Source organism: Schistocerca americana, chromosome 3 (assembly GCF_021461395.2).
Source record: "Schistocerca americana isolate TAMUIC-IGC-003095 chromosome 3, iqSchAmer2.1, whole genome shotgun sequence".
NCBI classification, from domain to species: Eukaryota; Metazoa; Arthropoda; class Insecta; order Orthoptera; family Acrididae; genus Schistocerca; species Schistocerca americana.
The window spans coordinates 156350644-156369838 of NC_060121.1; the positions used below are offsets into that span (position 1 = coordinate 156350644).

General features: G+C 44.4%; 1 protein-coding gene across 1 annotated transcript in view; it reads right to left on the reverse strand.

Moving 5' to 3' along the window:
* LOC124605916 (calcium/calmodulin-dependent protein kinase cmkB-like) overlaps positions 1-6408 on the reverse strand; it is a 363431-nt gene extending 357023 nt beyond the window's left edge. The window contains exon 1 of the mRNA XM_047137869.1: positions 5874-6408. Within this exon, the coding sequence (XP_046993825.1) occupies positions 5874-6019 (146 nt within the window). The 5' untranslated portion in view covers positions 6020-6408. The remainder of the gene's footprint in view (positions 1-5873) is intronic.
* Positions 6409-19195: the final 12787 nt, after the last annotated feature.

The following is a 19195-nucleotide window of genomic DNA, read 5'->3' on the forward strand; positions in this document are numbered from 1 at the left end:
TATTTTTCTGAGTGACCCATCGTATTGTAATCTTGCTAGGATTCTCCATTTATATTGGTAATTATGGTTTTCAGAAGTAATTTATGACAAAGCATGTACGACATGTGTTAAATCTGCTATAAGTTTTCTGCCGCTGAAGATGGTTTAAGACCGAAACCGGTAGCAGAAGAAATATCATTACCACAGACAGCGCAGTGTAATGCATTTTGTAGAACTCTTACATGCTGTTGACCAGCGCCTAAACAACAGGTTCAGCGAAGAGTCAGGAGTGGGGAATTTTGAGTAAACCCTACGCAATTCTCTTGTTGTCACGTCAAAATCTGCTTCTTTCGCCAAAACTAGGCGGAATTTACAGTCTCACCTCATAAATATGCGCAGACGCAATTGCGAGACAATTCTGAAGCAACGGTTTATTAAGTGAGAAACTGAGGAAAAGTAAGGTCAGCATCTCATGAAAAAGCACATCCTCGGTACAAAATAAACGTATAAACACTTATGTTGTTCCAAAACTCATACCATTTCTCGTTTTAACAGTTCTCGATGGTCCTTAAAAATTACTTTCTTTCGTCGGCAGAGTTTGTAGCTAGTGGAATAACGCGATAGATAATGAAGCTTTGCACAATACCCATACGGCACAGTACTCTTCGTGTGATATCTTTTTACCAAAATATCATTTCGATACCTCACAAACAGTTTATGAAATATGAAGAATGTTGTGGATATTTGAAGACATGGGCGGAAAAACGGACTAATCATCAAATGCAAAACTTAAGAGATAGATGTTGCTCTCTGTTGCTGGGTATGGAAAGTATCAAAACTGACACTGGTCTCACCCCTACACATCCTAATGTGAGACCAATGTCAACTTTGATTATTCCCGTACCCAGCAACAGATGGCAACACTTATCTCCAAGCTTCTACATTTGAGGCTCCGGATTGATGACAAATATTCGAGTTCCGTGGTACGAGTATGTTCTAAGCTACTTCCTTTGTTAGTAAACATTTCCTTCTTGAAAACTAGAATGACCTGTGCTTTTTTCCGATCATTAGGAAAGCTTCGCTCCTCTTGAGGTCTCTGGAACCCTGCTGCTGCTGCTGGAAAATGGTAAGTTCTTTTGCACACTCAGTGTAAAATTGAACTGGTATCCCGTCATGTCCAGTAATCTTTCCTCTGTTGAACAATTTTAATTGTTTTTCTACGCCTTAGTCACTTATTTCCATGTCATTTTGTCGTTCGTGCGGTTTTCATACCACGTTTACGTGGTACAACATATGGAATAATACTAATAACAAATGCAGCTGCTTTCCTGTTTACACGCAACGCCAGAACAGATTTTACTAGTCCAATTTAGCGTCAGTTGTTTTACTCCTATGATCTCTGTAAATGAGCTGTTCCCATATCGCGGATGGTTTTCTTAAACACAACAAGCGAGCAATACAAAAACTGATTCCGTTCCGTCGATTTAATATTGCTCATGACTCTGGGACCCTTACTGGATTCCATTAACAGGAGAGACAGAGAGGGCAGACGTCATCAGCACCCGAACAAGTACCCAATCTTTTGAGTTCCAGTCTCGCCACTTCCCGAATGATGATGAAATGACGAGGACAACACAAGCACCCAGTCCCAGGGCGCAGAAAATCCCTGACCCGGCCGGGAATCGAACCTGGGACCTCGTGATACACAGGTAGAGAGAGGGAGCGAGGGAGGGAGGGAGGGTGGGGGAGAGGGAGAGCAAAACCAACGAAGATCAGTGGGTTTCATCTCAGTTTTTTTAGTCAGCGCGAGTGCGTTATGAAAATGGTCAACGAACTTCAGTGGCAGACGGTACAAGAAAGATAAGCGTTTCCGTGTGTATGTGGTGTCTGTTCTTTCGGACATGTCCGAAGGAATAGACGCGACATATATCATTGAGACGATGACGCCCACTGCCCCCTTCAGTGCACATGCATAACAAGCTCGTACTCTCAACGGAAATCGGCGAGATGCCTCGAGAAATGAGGCCGAGGAAGAGGGCACTACATCAGTAGTGTGTGGTCAAGTTTAGTAAGCAGGGGAATCGCAGTCTGTCACAAATTTTCAATTTGCCCCATTTTTCTAAATTAATGCAGCTATTGTCTAATTTCTTCATGTTTCGTTTCTGTGTGGTTTACTAAGTCTGCGAGTACACGTTCCAAGAGCCATCAGTCAGTAGATTGCTTCCGCTTATATATGCCCCCGAAAAGATTATTAAGGTAGAAACTGGAGAACTCGGATGGAGGTTTATCAGCAATCTTTCTTCCTGCTCACCATAAGGTAGTCTTAGGGAGTATAGATGTACACTACTCAAGAAAATGTGTTTTAACATCACATCTACGCCAATTACTGCGTGCGAAACTAGTCACGCTTATTGTGAAAAAAGTGCGAAGAGGTAACTGATCGAAGAGAATACTCTAAAGTTTTAGGGACTTGTAATATCTAAAAATCTATTGATCACTGAAGACATTCTTTATCTTTTGCATACAATTTGCGAATATGCTGTCACCACCCATCGATTGTTTCAGACAGCCCATAAAATGCAGAGTGGGTATACTAATTTACAAATTAGCCAGCCACAGACGATATAGTGTTGTTGCCTAGTAGTTCATATCTTGTTGTGTTTGGCGGAGGATAATTTTTGTATCACTTCCACTTCCCACCTTTCCTCTCCCAGCCACGAATAGATCGCGGGGAGAAGGATTGTTGGTAAACCTTCGTATGAGCTCTAATCTCACTAATTTTACCTCTACAGCCTTTTTTCGAGTTTTACGCAGCCGAAAGCAATACATTTGCTGACTAGTCTAGGTGCGTTGTTGTTGTGGTCTTCAGTCCAAATACTGGTTTGATGCATCTCTCCATGCTACTCTATCCTGTGCAAGCCTCTTCATCTCCGAGTAAATACTGCAGCCTACATCGTTCTGAATCTGCTTAGTGTACTGATGTCTTGGCCTCCCTCTACGATTTTTATGCGCCACGCTTCCCTTCATCACTAAATTGGTGATCCCTTGATGCCTCAGAATGTGTCCTGCCAACCGACCCCTTCTTATAGCCAAGTTGTGTCACAAATTCCTCTTCTCCCCAATCCTATTCAGTACCTCCTCATTAGTTACGTAATCCACTCATCTAATCTTCAGCACGTACGGTATCAGAATTTTAACAGTAAACCACACCAACACGCTACGCCTCTTATAGCGTTTGCCACGGAGAGTTGGAGCAGCAGTTTCTTGACGCTTTCGCTCTCACTAAATGATACTGTGACGATACGTGCTGCTAGTCTTTGGATCTTCTCTATTTCCTCGATCAATTCCATCTGGTAACGGTTCCAGCCTGAAGAGCTATACCCGAGCCTCAGTCGACTGAAAACATTGTAAGAGGGTGGAACACGCGGATGATTCATCCGTTTACATTGCTATGATTAGTTTTACGTGTTCATTCCACATTAAACACGGAAAAAAACGTCTCAACAATGTTAATTTATCAAACGCACCACATCAAACGCGCATAGTGGGCCCACATTTAGAGGAGCAGAGTTCAAAAAGCCGCCGACCATCAAGTTAAAGTTTACATTGGTTTCCCTCAACCGAATGCTGAGATGGTTCCTGCAAAATTCTTACCCTGTCCAAGATTGTGGGGCATATTTAATGACGTCGTCATCGACAGGACAACAAATTAACAATACACATGAAATATTCCATCAAGTCATACACATACGAACGCATACATGCTGATGCGAATATTGTATCCATCATGAAAACCACAAAAACGGTATGGAAGCACAGGCTTTTGGCTGCACAAAACTTCCGATAGTACGAATATCTTTGGAACCCATCGATGACGACACTTTATTGAAGAGGAAGCGTCAACAGATTTCTAATTATTAGTAAGAAATGAATATATTCCTGGGGCTGCGAATTTGTCAGTCTGAATTGAAAAAGATGGCAATTGAACACACCCACACTGAGGATGGCGGAAACGCAATAAAACATGTTTGGTGTATAAAACAAAAGTACACGCAATTCCTTACAATGGTTGACGTTACGTGGGCAGTGCAATATAATTCAGAAAGAATGTATTAGGTATTATTGGCTACATAATATTTGGAAGGATTAGTTTAAGCAGATTAATGGCGGTGGAGATCTGTTCACAAATATTTACCAGTAAATTACTTTTTTTTTCTCTTTCCAATGTGTTTCCTTCTATAAGCTACTGGTAAGCTTTTGCGCAAACATCAGCATACACGACTGACGCACTGAAATGATATCGGTCCATTATTGACCCGGAACTCGCCTCTGAAATATTTGCTGCAGATTAAAGTTCTTGAGCAGTTTCTAATTTTAGTCAGTTTATGAGAAAGCTCATGCTGTTCGGCGCGGGTAGTTCACTGACGTTAAACCGACAGAAAAATGTCAGAGTGTAGTATTAACTAAGAAGGCATCAATAACTCTCATGCAACCTACCACACAGAATAAACAAGCAGACTGGCGTTAAGTCAGCAACTCCGAGATTAAGAACTTAGCTTCCAATTTAAAGTCCCCCGTTGTGTATTGTTTACGTTTCCGTATGAGCAACATAGTTACGAACTTAAAATTTTGACTATGGTGCGGTAAACATTGGGTCTGTAAAGTTCCATGATGCCAAAAATAGCTATAAATACGCATAACTCTTCGTACATAATAGGTAAAACAATACGCATAGAACCAAAATGAGTAACACATTCTCACTGTCTGAACAGAAAGGTCAGGTAACTCTTTGAATGGTCAAACTACGAAATGATGCACTGCGGTCCTTCCTTGTACTAATTTGCTATGTAAACAAAACATCAATGCTTATAAACAGTCGTTTATTGGAAATTACATAGCAATCACTACGTAATCTTCAACGAGAGCGAGATTTGGAATTTGCCTACAAATACTAACAAGTGCTAACCCGAACAGTGATCACATTTCTTCTGTTTCATTCGTTTAGCTCTGCCTTCAGCTGACTCTTATTTAACAACAATGAGACAGGAATTTCTTTTGTGCGGTTCCTGTCAAAAGCGACTGGTGTTGGCATTCCTGAACCGTCAATAAACACGTGACGTTTGCCTTTGCATACACACAGTAGCGTTGACGCAAGAACCTGCATACATCCAGTAGAAGGACAAACAGCTTATCACGCAAGTACTGTGTTACGAGGCTCGTGGAAACTATCATCCTCAGAACTCCGTTGTGTCTAAAGAATGAAATTACTCGAGCAATCCGTACTCTTGCTGGTATGTACAAAACAATGTAAGGCGTCAAGTTTTCCAAAGTTCAATAATAATACTTGCTCCTAAACAACTCTACAAGTACGCCGCGCTACTTTCACGAACTGCCCAATATAAACAGCGAAAACAAATCCATCGACGAAAATTGTGAGTTTCATTCACAATATCCCATGTGAAAACGATGAGCTCGCAGATGCTTTAAAGACAAATCGCACTTTTGCTGACGTTCTCTCAATTTCTCAAATTCACAAAAGACATTTTTATATACGAGATCTGCTTTATAATACGATACATCCGTGATACCCGACAAAATGTGAAAGAAACTATGGTACGTACCAATAAAGGAAAGAATCCGAAATCTGTAAATATTCTGACGCTTAAAATGCTTTGTAAATAATTTTGTATACAACGCGAAATGAGCGTTGGTGTATTTACTTCTTGATTTGTGATCTTAACAATATCGCACCGTGATGAAATGCTACTCAGCTCCCCACAACTGGGATGTATTCCGTTGCACATAGTACTATACATTAGTTAGCACAAATATGTTGCTTTCAATGCTTGGCGTGATTAAGGCTGCATAAAATAGTATCAAGTCTAATTACATACCTTGCAAACGGAGTGTGCTCAACGTTGTAAACATTGGTGATGGGTTCTTTCTTGATTAATTTGTCCAGTCTATCTTCCACAACACTCAGGAGTCCAATGTGGTCAGAGTTCAAACAAATGCCATCAACAAAATTTGGTTTAGACATTTTTCTAGCGTAATAATTTTCCGCATGCAGAAGTTCTCTTCTAGAATTCAAAAAGAAGGAACGGTGTCGCGAAGAATCACTTTCTTTAGTTGATATTTACTCTCTGGGGCCTCGCCCCCTTCTGAACATGCAGATACATCAGATTACGTTCAAGACGAGATTTAAAGTTCAAAACACAGCGCGGAATTTCCGTTACACACACGTGTACTACAGCAAGCAAGCAAATACAGGCAAACGTCAACTAAATCCACGGTAATATCGTTATACTGTTTTCACTTCGAGTATGTGTGATGGCAAAACCAAATACAAGACTATACTATCATCGAAAGACAGCAGCACCACATATCACTCGAAACGACGGTTCATTACAGCCGCCTTCCTCGCTGCTTGTGATGTCACTGACAAAGAGTCTACACAACACGTTGCAGCAGCTAGCGCCGTCGGCTGAGCTGCTCTCTCGCGGTGGAGCGCGGAACTATTTCCACAACGTCCTTGGAGGGAGACTGATTTCCTAGGACTCTGTCGTAGTCAGAACTGATCTAGTTCATGACTCCACATGATTAAATTCTGATACACCACACAACGGTAACTGAAATGAGCATGATTAAATCAAAACTAAGAAACTAGGTGAGAAGGCAACATGTAGAATATTGGATTGCGATCCAAAATCAAAAACATGGCAAGCTAATGATGCCAAAGCTATGTATTAGGAGAAGTACTATAATCCAGGCCTTGAACAGGAGACACATAAACTCATTGTATGACTAATGGTAGGCCATGGGAACTTTAAGAAACACCTATACGCGATGTGTATAGAGAAAGAGGACTCTAGGTGTAGTCTGTGTGGTGAGTGAGGAAGATGAAACGGCACCACACCGTATTCCAATGCAAAGCGTTGGAGATCAGAAGACACAGGAAATTCGGGACACCAACTCCTGAAGAACCTGTGTCTAATAAAGAACTGGTAAAGGGTCTCCTACTACTCTTTAAGAATCACAGTGAGTAAAATCTCGCAGTAAACCCTGGTTTAATGCGTGCGATAGTGGGATTGAGGCCACTGTTGTTTTCATCTCACTGTTCAAATCAAAACAAATCAAACTGACACGAGTCAGTAGCAAAAACATAATATAGAAAGTGATCCTAAGTGTGATTGCTGGTGCGCTCACTGACGAACAATGTACGTGGTTTCCGGAGAAAAACTTAATGTTATTATTTCCATTTTCGTTAAAATAAGGTGTGATTTAAGACCTATATCAAGTTTGATGAATCATAAATACTAGGAAATAACGTTACTTCTCTCACCACTTTAATGTTTTCCGATTTCAGTGCGAGTAAATGATCATTAATGAAATTGCAAAATTCAGTCTTGGTAATATTTTATTTTGTGTAGATATTCATGTACGACGGCGACGATCTACCATTCCCTGTCTTTATCTTTTTACAGATTCTGAGGCAGAGCAATTCCAAGTTATCATTTATGTTCGAATTTCGCAACTCAATCCGTGCATACAATTGACCGGTCACGACTTCTGAGCTTTTCAAAACATGTGTTCTAGATGCTGCTGTGAGCATGACTCGTTAAGATACCCCACTTAGCATTTTACTGACAACAGCTGCGTCAAACGTTGGAAATATGTCTCTGCGCTATCGACACAATCTTATCTTTAAAAAATTGCGAATCTTCTCATCCTTATTTCTTTCTTAGTACCAGCATTCGCCTCTGATTTGACACAGTAAGAAAACTGCTTAGTACTCGTATATTGTTTACTTATGTTAACACTCGTCCCAGGGCTCAGATGTCCAAGGGTTGTAACACTGGTGATACTTTCACAGAAGTGCTAGATATCTTATCACCCCAACACAACATACATTGTCGTCGTTATTACGGTTTCACATAGTGCGAACTGTTACATGCATTTTTGTTGCCTTTTTCACTGAGATCGTAGCAAAATTGTCGTAGTGCCGGACAAGAAGGCGAATCCGTCACCTTTGCTTTCCAAGAACATTTACCCCACATATTGTTTTTATATTTTATTCTTATTTATTTCTGATGGGCTTCCCCTCTCGTCTTATAGCTCTCCTTCGCTGTCTAGGTTCGTTGCTTTATTGTTTCTTTGTCTTTGTAACACACAATTGGAAAGTAAAAGTCCTCTTCTGTGAAACTAAAAGTTCTTCCTTTCTTAAAACAAAGATACAATTTCTACCCGCAAAAAGAATATTCTTCATGAAATTAAAATTAGTTTTGTACTAACGAATAAATCCTGGCTCCCCCACAATCGTGGATCTACTCTCCAGCAAGGAAAAACCGACGGGTGAATTTCTTCTTTCTCTAGAACAGCAAAAGCTAGTAAGAACTTCTTTCTAAAAGTGTTCAGTAGCATCGGTCAGTATGGTAACACAGCGTCAAAAATCGGGCAAGTTTCCTTCATACAACGAGCAGTTTGTTGCGCTCCACTGTCAGGTGATACCACTAATCTGTCGTCTCACAGATTGAGCAGCAGCTACAACTGGCCAGTAGTCAGAGGAATACGTTGTGTTTCACTCTAGGATAAAAGAACTTGTCCGGGAATTGAGTATCTCCTGAACTGTACGCATTTGGCAAAGTACGCGCTTTGATTACAAGTTTTTGTTTCGACCATTGACAAATTTCAGGCTTCTCCCAGCATATTGGACGGTGACGGCCGATATTACACTATCAAATTTCTTTCTCAAAGATGTGATCAAATATTCGTCAAATATATTTGACAAAGATCTTTGACGTGCCGCTAAAAAGGGGCGTTACACTGTCATCATATTTTTCGTCAAAGTTCAAGATGGCTGACAACAGCAACTTCTTATTAACTGCAGCAGTTGCATGTACCACAATTGTACTGTGTGCGCATGCGGAAGAGAAGCGGGAGAAAAAAAGGAAACGTACCTGGGTGAAGCCGTGGGTTTCACGACGACACGATAAAAGCATTCAACAAAACTTAATAAGTGAGCTTATAGTGGAGGGCGGCAAGCCGTACAACAATTACTTAAGAATGGATGAGCATACATTTCTGTATTTGCTCAGTGAAGTGTATCCTCATATCACAAAGCACAATACTCACTTAAGAACTGCTACATCTGCAGAAGACAGGCTCACTGTTAACACTCTGATTCCTTGCTACATGAGAGAGTGAGGTTAGGTTAGGATAGGTCAAGTCTCTGATCTTCTTAATCTATTTTTGTATTCAGGATGCCTCACGTTGTAAAGCGCCTCATCAGCTTCATACATCTCTATTAATTTTGTAGTTGCCGGTACACACCAATTGTATTTACCAGCAATGTTTATGAAAACACTACAGATGACAGAACGCTGCAGCGATGCCAGCGCTCCACATGGTAACATGTCACACTGCAGTGAACAGAAGACAAGCAACTTCTGATCAAATCTACAGCGAGTCCCTAGATTTGATCAAATATATGACGACATTTGACAAAGTTCCCTATTACACCATCAAATTTCTTTGACAAAGATATTTGACAGAGATATTGGACAAAGAAATTTGACAGTATAATACCGCCCTAAGCCCTATTTTACGTAGTTTGCTGTTTCGTGGGTAGCCCTGGGTCACACAGATCTTGCATTTGAATTGATCAGTGGGCTGTGAATATTTGCCCATATATGTCTCCAATCACTGCAGTTGTTCTCAGTTTCAACTGTGGTCGTATATGGATGGCATATTGCTTTCTACACTGGTGTCCAAAATTAAAGCAACAAACAGAAATTTTGCAAGGTTGGGTTTATTTCGCCACGAAACAGTATAAACAATATAGAAACAATGTAAAGAATCCAGAACGCAAACAACTGCAACATGCAGAACTGTAGACAAAAATATTTTTCATTTTTTCCAACTCAATGGAATTGTACACACACTCGGCCAACTGATTAATGTGCTCAGCATGGGGTGTGACCACCTCCGGCAGCAACACAGGCCCGACAATGACGGGACATGCGTTGAATGATGTCATCAATCTCATGTTGAGCCCATAACACCCATTCTTCCTGCAGAGTTGCTCGTAAGTCTTGGGGGGTGGTTGCTGGATGTTGACGTGATGCAACTCGTCTCGACAGTGCATCCCAGACATGCTCTACGGAATTCAAATCAGAAGAGCGAGCAGGCCACACCACGCATGCAATATCTTCCGTTTCGAAGAAAGCATCAACCACCCGTGCTGTATGAGGTCGAGCATTATTGTCCTCAACACAAAGTCTGGGCCCACGGCACCTTGCAACAACAACACAAGAGGTCCCAAGATTTCGTGATGATACGTGACAGCAGTTAAACATTTCTGATCCACCGGTACAATTTCATGAAGAGCTGTTCGAGTGGTCAGCATAATTCCTGCGCACACCATTAGGGATCGTCCTCGATACCAGTCTCTTTTCACAATGTTTGGGTCCCGAAATCGTGTTCCACGTTCCCTCCAGAGGCGAATAGGTCGAGAATCATTCTCCAGACCACATCGGGACTCATCTGTGAGAAGAACATTTGCCCACTGTTCTACCGTCCAGGTGGCATGCTGCCGACTCCATTCTAGACGTTCCCTTCTGTGAAGACGTGTCAGAGGTACACATTCAGCAAGTCTCCGGCAACAACGGCCACTCTGACGAAGCCTTCTATGCACCACTTGCCTCGATACAACACGTCCAGTGGGAGCTGCGAGTTCAGATGCCATTTGCCGTGTAGTTACGAAGTCTCAGATGGTGTTCAGGAAAGATAGATTAGGCAGAATTGGTGGTGGAGTGTTTGTGTCTGTCAGTAGTGGTTTATCTTGTAGTGAAGTCGAAGTAGATACTCCGTGCGAATTGCTATGGGTGGAGGTTATACTTAGCAGCCGAACTAAGTTAATAATTGGCTCCTTCTACCGACCCCCAGACTCCGATGATATAGTTGCTAAACAGTTCAGAGAAAGAATGAGATTTTCACTCTGCAGCGGAGTGTGCGCTGATATGAAACTTCCTGGCAGATTAAAACTGTGTGCTCGACCGAGACTCGAACTCGGGACCTTTGCCTTTCGCGGGCAAGTGCTCTACCATCTGAGCTACCGAAGCACGACTCACGCCCGGTACTCACAGCTTTACTTCTGCCAGTATCTCGTCTCCTACCTTCCAAACTTTACGGAAGCACACTGGTTCGCAGGAGAGCTTCTGTAAAGTTTGGAAGATAGGAGACGAGATACTGGCAGAAGTAAAGCTGTGAGTACCGGGCGTGAGTCGTGCTTCGGTAGCTCAGATGGTAGAGCACTTGCCCGCGAAAGGCAAAGGTCCCGAGTTCGAGTCTCGGTCGAGCACACAGTTTTAATCTGCCAGGAAGTTTCAGTTCAGAGAAAATTTGAGTCTCGTAACAAATAAATACCCCACTCATACGGTTATAGTTGGTGGGGACTTCAACCTTCCCTCGATATGTTCGCAAAAATATTTGTTCAAAACCGGTGGTAGGCAGAAAACATCTTCCGAGATTGTCCTAAATGCTTTCTCCGAAAATAATTTCGACCAGTTAGTCCACGAACCCACGCGAATTGTAAATGGTTGCGAAAACACTCTTGATCTCTTAGCCACAAACAATCCAGAGCTCATAGAGAGCATCATGACTGATACAGGGATTAGTGATGACAAGGTCATTGTAGCTAGGCTCAATACCGTTTCTTCCAAATCCACCAGAAACAAACGCAAAATAATTTTATTTAAAAAAGCGGATAAAGGGTCACTAGAAGCCTTCCTAAGAGGCAATCTCCATTCCTTCCGAACTGACTATGCAAATGTAGACGAGATGTGGCTCAAATTCAAAGATATAGTAGCATCAGCAATTGAGAGATTCATACCTCATAAATTGGTAAGAGATGGAACTGATCCCCCATGGTACACAAAACAGGTCCGAACGCTGTTGCAGAGGCAACGGAAAAAGCATGCGAAGTTCAGAAGAACGCGAAATCCCGAAGACTGGCTAAAATTTACAGACGCGCGAAATTTGGCACGGACTTCAATGCGAGATGCCTTTAATAGGTTCCACAACGAAACATTGTCTCGAAATTTGGTAGAAAATCCGAAGAAATTCTGGTCGTATGTAAAGTACACAAGCGGCAAGACCTTCGCTGCGCAGTGCCGATGGTACTGTTACCGACGACTGTGCCGCTAAAGCGGAGTTATTGAACGCAGTTTTCCGGAATTCCTCCACCAGGGAAGACGAATGGAATATTCCAGAATTTGAAACACGAACAGCTGCTAGCATGAGTTTCTTAGAAGTAGATACCTTAGGGGTTGCGAAGCAACTCAAATCGCTTTATACGGGCAAGTCTTCAGGTCCAGATTGTATACCGATTAGGTTCCTTTCAGATTACGCTGATACAATAGGTCCCTACTTAGCAATCATATACAACCACTCGCTCACCGTTAGATCTGTACCTACAGATTGGAATATTGCGCACGTCGCACCAGTGTTTAAGAAGGGTAGTAGGAGTAATCCATCGAACTACAGACCTATATCATTGACGTCGGTTTGCAGTAGGGTTTTGGAGCATATACTGTATTCAGACATTATGAATCACCTCGAAGGGAACGATCTATTGATACGCAATCAGCATAGTTTCAGAAAACATCGTTCTTGTGCAACGCAGCTAGCTCTTTATTCGCACGAAGTAATGGCCGCTATCGACAGGGAATCTCAAGTTGATTCCGTATTTCTAGATTTCCGGAAAGCTTTTGACACCGTTCCTCACAAGCGACATTTAATCAAGCTGCGGGCCTGTGGGGTATCGTCTCAGTTGTGCGACTGGATTCGTGATTTCCTGTCAGGAACGTCGCAGTTCGTAGTAATAGACGGCAAATCATCGAGTAAAACTGAAGTGATATCCGGTGTTCCTCAGGGAAGCGTCCTGGGACCTCTGCTGTTCCTGATCTATATAAATAACCTGGGTGACAATCTGAGCAGTTCTCTTAGGTTTTTAGCAGATGATGCTGTAATTTACCGTCTAGTAAGGTTATCCGAAGACCAGTATCAGTTGCAAAGCGATTTAGAAAAGATTGCTGTATGGTGTGGCAGGTGGTAGTTGACGCTAAATAACGAAAAGTGTGAGGTGATCCACGTGAGTTCCAAAAGAAATCCGTTGGAATTCGATTACTCGATAATTAGTACAATTCTCAAGGCTGTCAATTCAACTAAGTACCTGTGTGTTAAAATTACGAACAACTTCAGTTGGAAAGACCACATAGATAATATTGTGGGGAAGGCGAGCCAAAGGTTGAGTTTCATTGGCAGGACACTTAGAAGATGCAACAAGTCCACTAAAGAGACAGCTTACACTACACTCGTTCGTCCTCTGTTGGAATATTGCTGCGCGGTGTGGGATCCTTACCAGGTGGGATTGACGGAGGACATCGAAAGGGTGCAAAAAAGGGCAGCTCGTTTTGTATTACCACGTAATAGGGGAGAGAGTGTGGCAGATACACTCCTGGAAATGGAAAAAAGAACACATTGACACCGGTGTGTCAGACCCACCATACTTGCTCCGGACACTGCGAGAGGGCTGTACAAGCAATGATCACACGCACGGCACAGCGGACACACCAGGAACCGCGGTGTTGGCCGTCGAATGGCGCTAGCTGCGCAGCATTTGTGCACCGCCGCCGTCAGTGTCAGCCAGTTTGCCGTGGCATACGGAGCTCCATCGCAGTCTTTAACACTGGTAGCATGCCGCGACAGCGTGGACGTGAACCGTATGTGCAGTTGACGGACTTTGAGCGAGGGCGTATAGTGGGCATGCGGGAGGCCGGGTGGACGTACCGCCGAATTGCTCAACACGTGGGGCGTGAGGTCTCCACAGTACATCGATGTTGTCGCCAGTGGTCGGCGGAAGGTGCACGTGCCCATCGACCTGGGACCGGACCGCAGCGACGCACGGATGCACGCCAAGACCGTAGGATCCTACGCAGTGCCGTAGGGGACCGCACCGCCACTTCCCAGCAAATTAGGGACACTGTTGCTCCTGGGGTATCGGCGAGGACCATTCGCAACCGTCTCCATGAAGCTGGGCTACGGTCCCGCACACCGTTAGGCCGTCTTCCGCTCACGCCCCAACATCGTGCAGCCCGCCTCCAGTGGTGTCGCGACAGGCGTCAATGGAGGGACGAATGGAGACGTGTCGTCTTCAGCGATGAGAGTCGCTTCTGCCTTGGTGCCAATGATGGTCGTATACGTGTTTGGCGCCGTGCAGGTGAGCGCCACAATCAGGACTGCATACGACCGAGGCACACAGGGCCAACACCCGGCATCATGGTGTGGGGAGCGATCTCCTACACTGGCCGTACACCACTGGTGATCGTCGAGGGGACACTGAATAGTGCACGGTACATCCAAACCGTCATCGAATCCATCGTTCTACCATTCCTAGACCGGCAAGGGAACTTGCTGTTCCAACAGGACAATGCACGTCCGCATGTATCCCGTGCCACCCAACGTGCTCTAGAAGGTGTAAGTCAACTACCCTGGCCAGCAAGATCTCCGGATCTGTCCCCCATTGAGCATGTTTGGGACTGGATGAAGCGTCGTCTCACGCGGTCTGCACGTCCAGCACGAACGCTGGTCCAACTGAGGCGCCAGGTGGAAATGGCATGGCAAGCCGTTCCACAGGACTACATCCAGCATCTCTACGATCGTCTCCATGGGAGAATAGCAGCTTGCATTGCTGCGAAAGGTGGATATACACTGTACTAGTGCCGACATTGTGCATGCTCTGTTGCCTGTGTCTATGCGCCTGTGGTTCTGTCAGTGTGATCATGTGATGTATCTGACCCCAGGTATGTGTCAATAAAGTTTCCCCTTCCTGGGACAATGAATTTACGGTGTTCTTATTTCAATTTCCAGGAGTGTATGATACGCGAGTTGGGATGGAAGTCATTAAAGCAAAGACGTTTTTCATCGCGGCGAGATCTATTTACGAAATTTCAGTCACCTACTTTCTCTTCCGAATGCGAAAATATTTTGTTGAGCCCAACCTACATAGGTAGGAATGATCATCAAAATAAAATAAGAGAAATCAGAGCTCGCACAAAAAGGCTTAGGTGTTCGTTTTTCCCGCGCGCTGTTCGGGAGTGGAATGGTAGAGAGATAGTATGATTGTGGTTCGATGAACCCTCTGCCAAGCACTTAAATATGAATTGCAGAGTAATCATGTAGATGTAGATTAAATTAAAAAGATAAATACTTGAGTATGAAGGCTCAAATGACATGTAAGTCGTTCCCCATTGGCTGAGGGCTATGCCTTAAACTCTGGAGCGCCCTCTTGCTACCCTTAGCCATCAGCATCAGTTACAATGACTGAGGCATCCACAGAGGATCAGGCGCCATCGCCGTCATACAGGCGGGTAATGATACATCGGTTTAGAGTATACTTTTATAACATTGGTTTGTCTATGTAATACAGCACTGTTACTTTTGTTATTACAGCCCAAACTGTGCTGATGGCCCGTAATTAAAAGGCCGAAACGGGTCGGAAGTTAACATCGGCTGCGATCAAGACTGCTTTTAAATAATTTTGACACAATAAGCTCGCTGTTCTCCAAAAATACACTCCTGGAAATTGAAATAAGAACACCGTGAATTCATTGTCCCAGGAAGGGGAAACTTTATTGACACATTCCTGGGGTCAGATACATCACATGATCACACTGACAGAACCACAGGCACATAGACACAGGCAACAGAGCATGCACAATGTCGGCACTAGTACAGTGTATATCCACCTTTCGCAGCAATGCAGGCTGCTATTCTCCCATGGAGACGATCGTAGAGATGCTGGATGTAGTCCTGTGGAACGGCTTGCCATGCCATTTCCACCTGGGGCCTCAGTTGGACCAGCGTTCGTGCTGGACGTGCAGACCGCGTGAGACGACGCTTCATCCAGTCCCAAACATGCTCAATGGGGGACAGATCCGGAGATCTTGCTGGCCAGGGTAGTTGACTTACACCTTCTAGAGCACGTTGGGAGGCACGGGATACATGCGGACGTGCATTGTCCTGTTGGAACAGCAAGTTCCCTGGCCGGTCTAGGAATGGTAGAACGATGGGTTCGATGACGGTTTGGATGTACCGTGCACTATTCAGTGTCCCCTCGACGGTCACCAGTGGTGTACGGCCAGTGTAGGAGATCGCTCCCCACACCATGATGCCGGGTGTTGGCCCTGTGTGCCTCGGTCGTATGCAGTCCTGATTGTGGCGCTCACCTGCACGGCGCCAAACACGCATACGACCATCATTGGCACCAAGGCAGAAGCGACTCTCATCGCTGAAGACGACACGTCTCCATTCGACCCTCCATTCACGCCTGTCGCGGCACCACTGGAGGCGGGCTGCACGATGTTGGGGCGTGAGCGGAAGACGGCCTAACGGTGTGCGGGACCATAGCCCAGCTTCATGGAGACGGTTGCGAATGGTCCTCGCCGATACCCCAGGAGCAACAGTGTTCCTAATTTGCTGGTAAGTGGCGGTGCGGTCCCCTACGGCACTGCGTAGGATCCTACGGTCTTGGCGTGCATCCGTGCGTCGCTGCGGTCCGGTCCCAGGTCGACGGGCACGTGCACCTTCCGCCGACCACTGGCGACAACATCGATGTACTGTGGAGACCTCACGCCCCACGTGTTGAGCAATTCGGCGGTACGTCCACCCGGCCTCCCGCATGCCCACTATACGCCCTCGCTCAAAGTCCGTCAACTGCACATACGGTTCACGTCCACGCTGTCGCGGCATGCTACCAGTGTTAAAGACTGCGATGGAGCTCCGTATGCCACGGCAAACTGGCTGACACTGACGGCGGCGGTGCACAAATGCTGCGCAGCTAGCGCCATTCGACGGCCAACACCGCGGTTCCTGGTGTGTCCGCTGTGCCGTGCGTGTGATCATTGCTTGTACAGCCCTCTCGCAGTGTCCGGAGCAAGTATGGTGGGTCTGACACACCGGTGTCAATGTGTTCTTTTTTCCATTTCCAGGAGTGTATTATATAAAATTATGAAAACAGAATCGAGGCAGAAGGTGTCCAGTTCGAAAGAATCACTTAAGCAGTAAATAGCAGAGTGATGGCTTGATGCTACATTGGCTGATGAAAGTAATTTCAACGCTTTTTCAACAGAGGGATGTAATGGTTCAAATGGCTCTGAGCACTATGGGACTTAATTGCTGTGGTCATCAGTCCCCTAGAACTTAGAACTACTTAAACCTAACTAACCTAAGGACATCACACACATCCATGCCCGAGGCAGGATTCGAACCTGCGACCGTAGCGATCGCGCGGTTCCAGACTGTAGCGCCTAGAGCCGCTCGGCCACCAGGGATGTAATGCCACTTCCTCGGACGAAAACTGAAAAAAGAAAAAATAGCAACCAATAGCCCAAAAATTTCCCCAATACAAGTTACAAATTCCATGAAAAGTGAACAAGTAACCATTTAACATTATTATTTGGATAATAACCAGTAATTGCAAGCAACTGTGTATTAGCGTTCTGGTTATATTCAATGTGATACTTGTTTTGGAATAACGTGTTAAATGTTGTGCTTGCAAACCGTAACGCCGTAGCATACAAAATAAGATTAGAATGAGAGTGAAAAACAACCAACGAAGGAAACTAATTTCTTTCAAAAACTTTTTCATGTTTGTGGCCCATGTTGCAGCTAAAATGTTATTGGTATCGAGTGATTCAAAACAAAGAGCAGATTTCATTTGTTTATTACGGATAAACTATGAAATACAGAAACATATTGCGCATGTCACTGGAAAGAGGAAGGTTCAAAGTTTTGACACATGGGCGCTGCTGTTTGTTTGCAGTAACATGGCGACTGCACTTCAAGAGAAATCATTTTGTGTGTAGGAATTTCGATGAATTCGATCCATTGTTCAAGTGCAACGTGCATTCCGCCGTCGATTCAGCAAGAAGCTGCCTCCGCACAAGCAGATTTATGACTGCCATACAAAATTCTTGGAAGCTGGTTGCATATGCAGTGGGAAGAGTACTGGTCGGCCACGCATATCTGACGAAAATGTGGAGCGTATCCGAGATTTGTTTACACGGAGCTCTCGAAAGTCCACAAGACGGGCAACTTCCTCAATCAACGGTGTGGCGCTTTCTTAAACGACGGCTGCATATGAAGCCTTGCAAGTTGCAGTTAGTGCAGCAGATGTGTCCTGGTGATCATGACAGAAGGTACGAATTTTGCATTTCACTTCTCCAGGATATGACGAATCGACGTTTCATCTATTGGGTAAAGTAAACCGCCATAATGTAAAAATTTGGAAGTCACAAAATCCTCGGCGTCGGACACATCAAAGAGACTCATTGAAACTGAATGTGTTTTGTGCCGTTTCTGTTTACAAAGTTTATGGACCCTTCTTTTTTGCGGAGAAAACTGTCACAGAAGTGTCATACCAGGACATGCTGCAAAGTTAGTGGGTTCCTCGACTTCACGAAGACTCCAATAATTTCATTTTTATGCATAACGTTGCATCACTTTCATATTCAGGTGAGGCGTTATCTTAACAGCACCGTCCCACAATTTTGGATCGGAAGAGGTGGACAACAAGAGCCGACCGGGGTGCCGAGCGGTTCTAGGCGCTACAGTTTGGAATCGCGTGACCACTACGGTCGCAGCTTCGAATCCTGCCTTGGGCATGGGTGTGTGTGATGTCCTTAGGTTAGTTAGGTTTAAGTAGTTCTGAGTTCTAGGGGACTGATGACCTCAGAAGTTAAGTCCCATAGTGCTCTGAGCCATTTGAACCTTTTTTTTTTGTGGATAACAAGATCTTGTTCACTGCGTTTGGCCTCCCAGGGCGCCAGATCGCACATCTTGCGATTTTTTTCTGTGGGGGTACGTAAAAGAAAAAGTCTTTGTCTCACCTACGGCAGCTACTCTTCAACATCTGAGAAATCGAACTGTTGAAGCTGTCTATTCAGTAAACAGAGACCTGTTGATTCGTTTGTGGAACGAAATGGACTACCGTTTCGATGTTTCTCGAACAACTCATGGTGCTCATTTTGAGTGTGTGGTACAGTGCCTGTGCGAACATAAAACTTCGAACCTTCCTCCGTCCAGTGACAAGCGCAATGTGTTACTATCTTTCGCAGTCTGTAATAAACAATTGAAATATATTCTTTCTTCTTTAGTT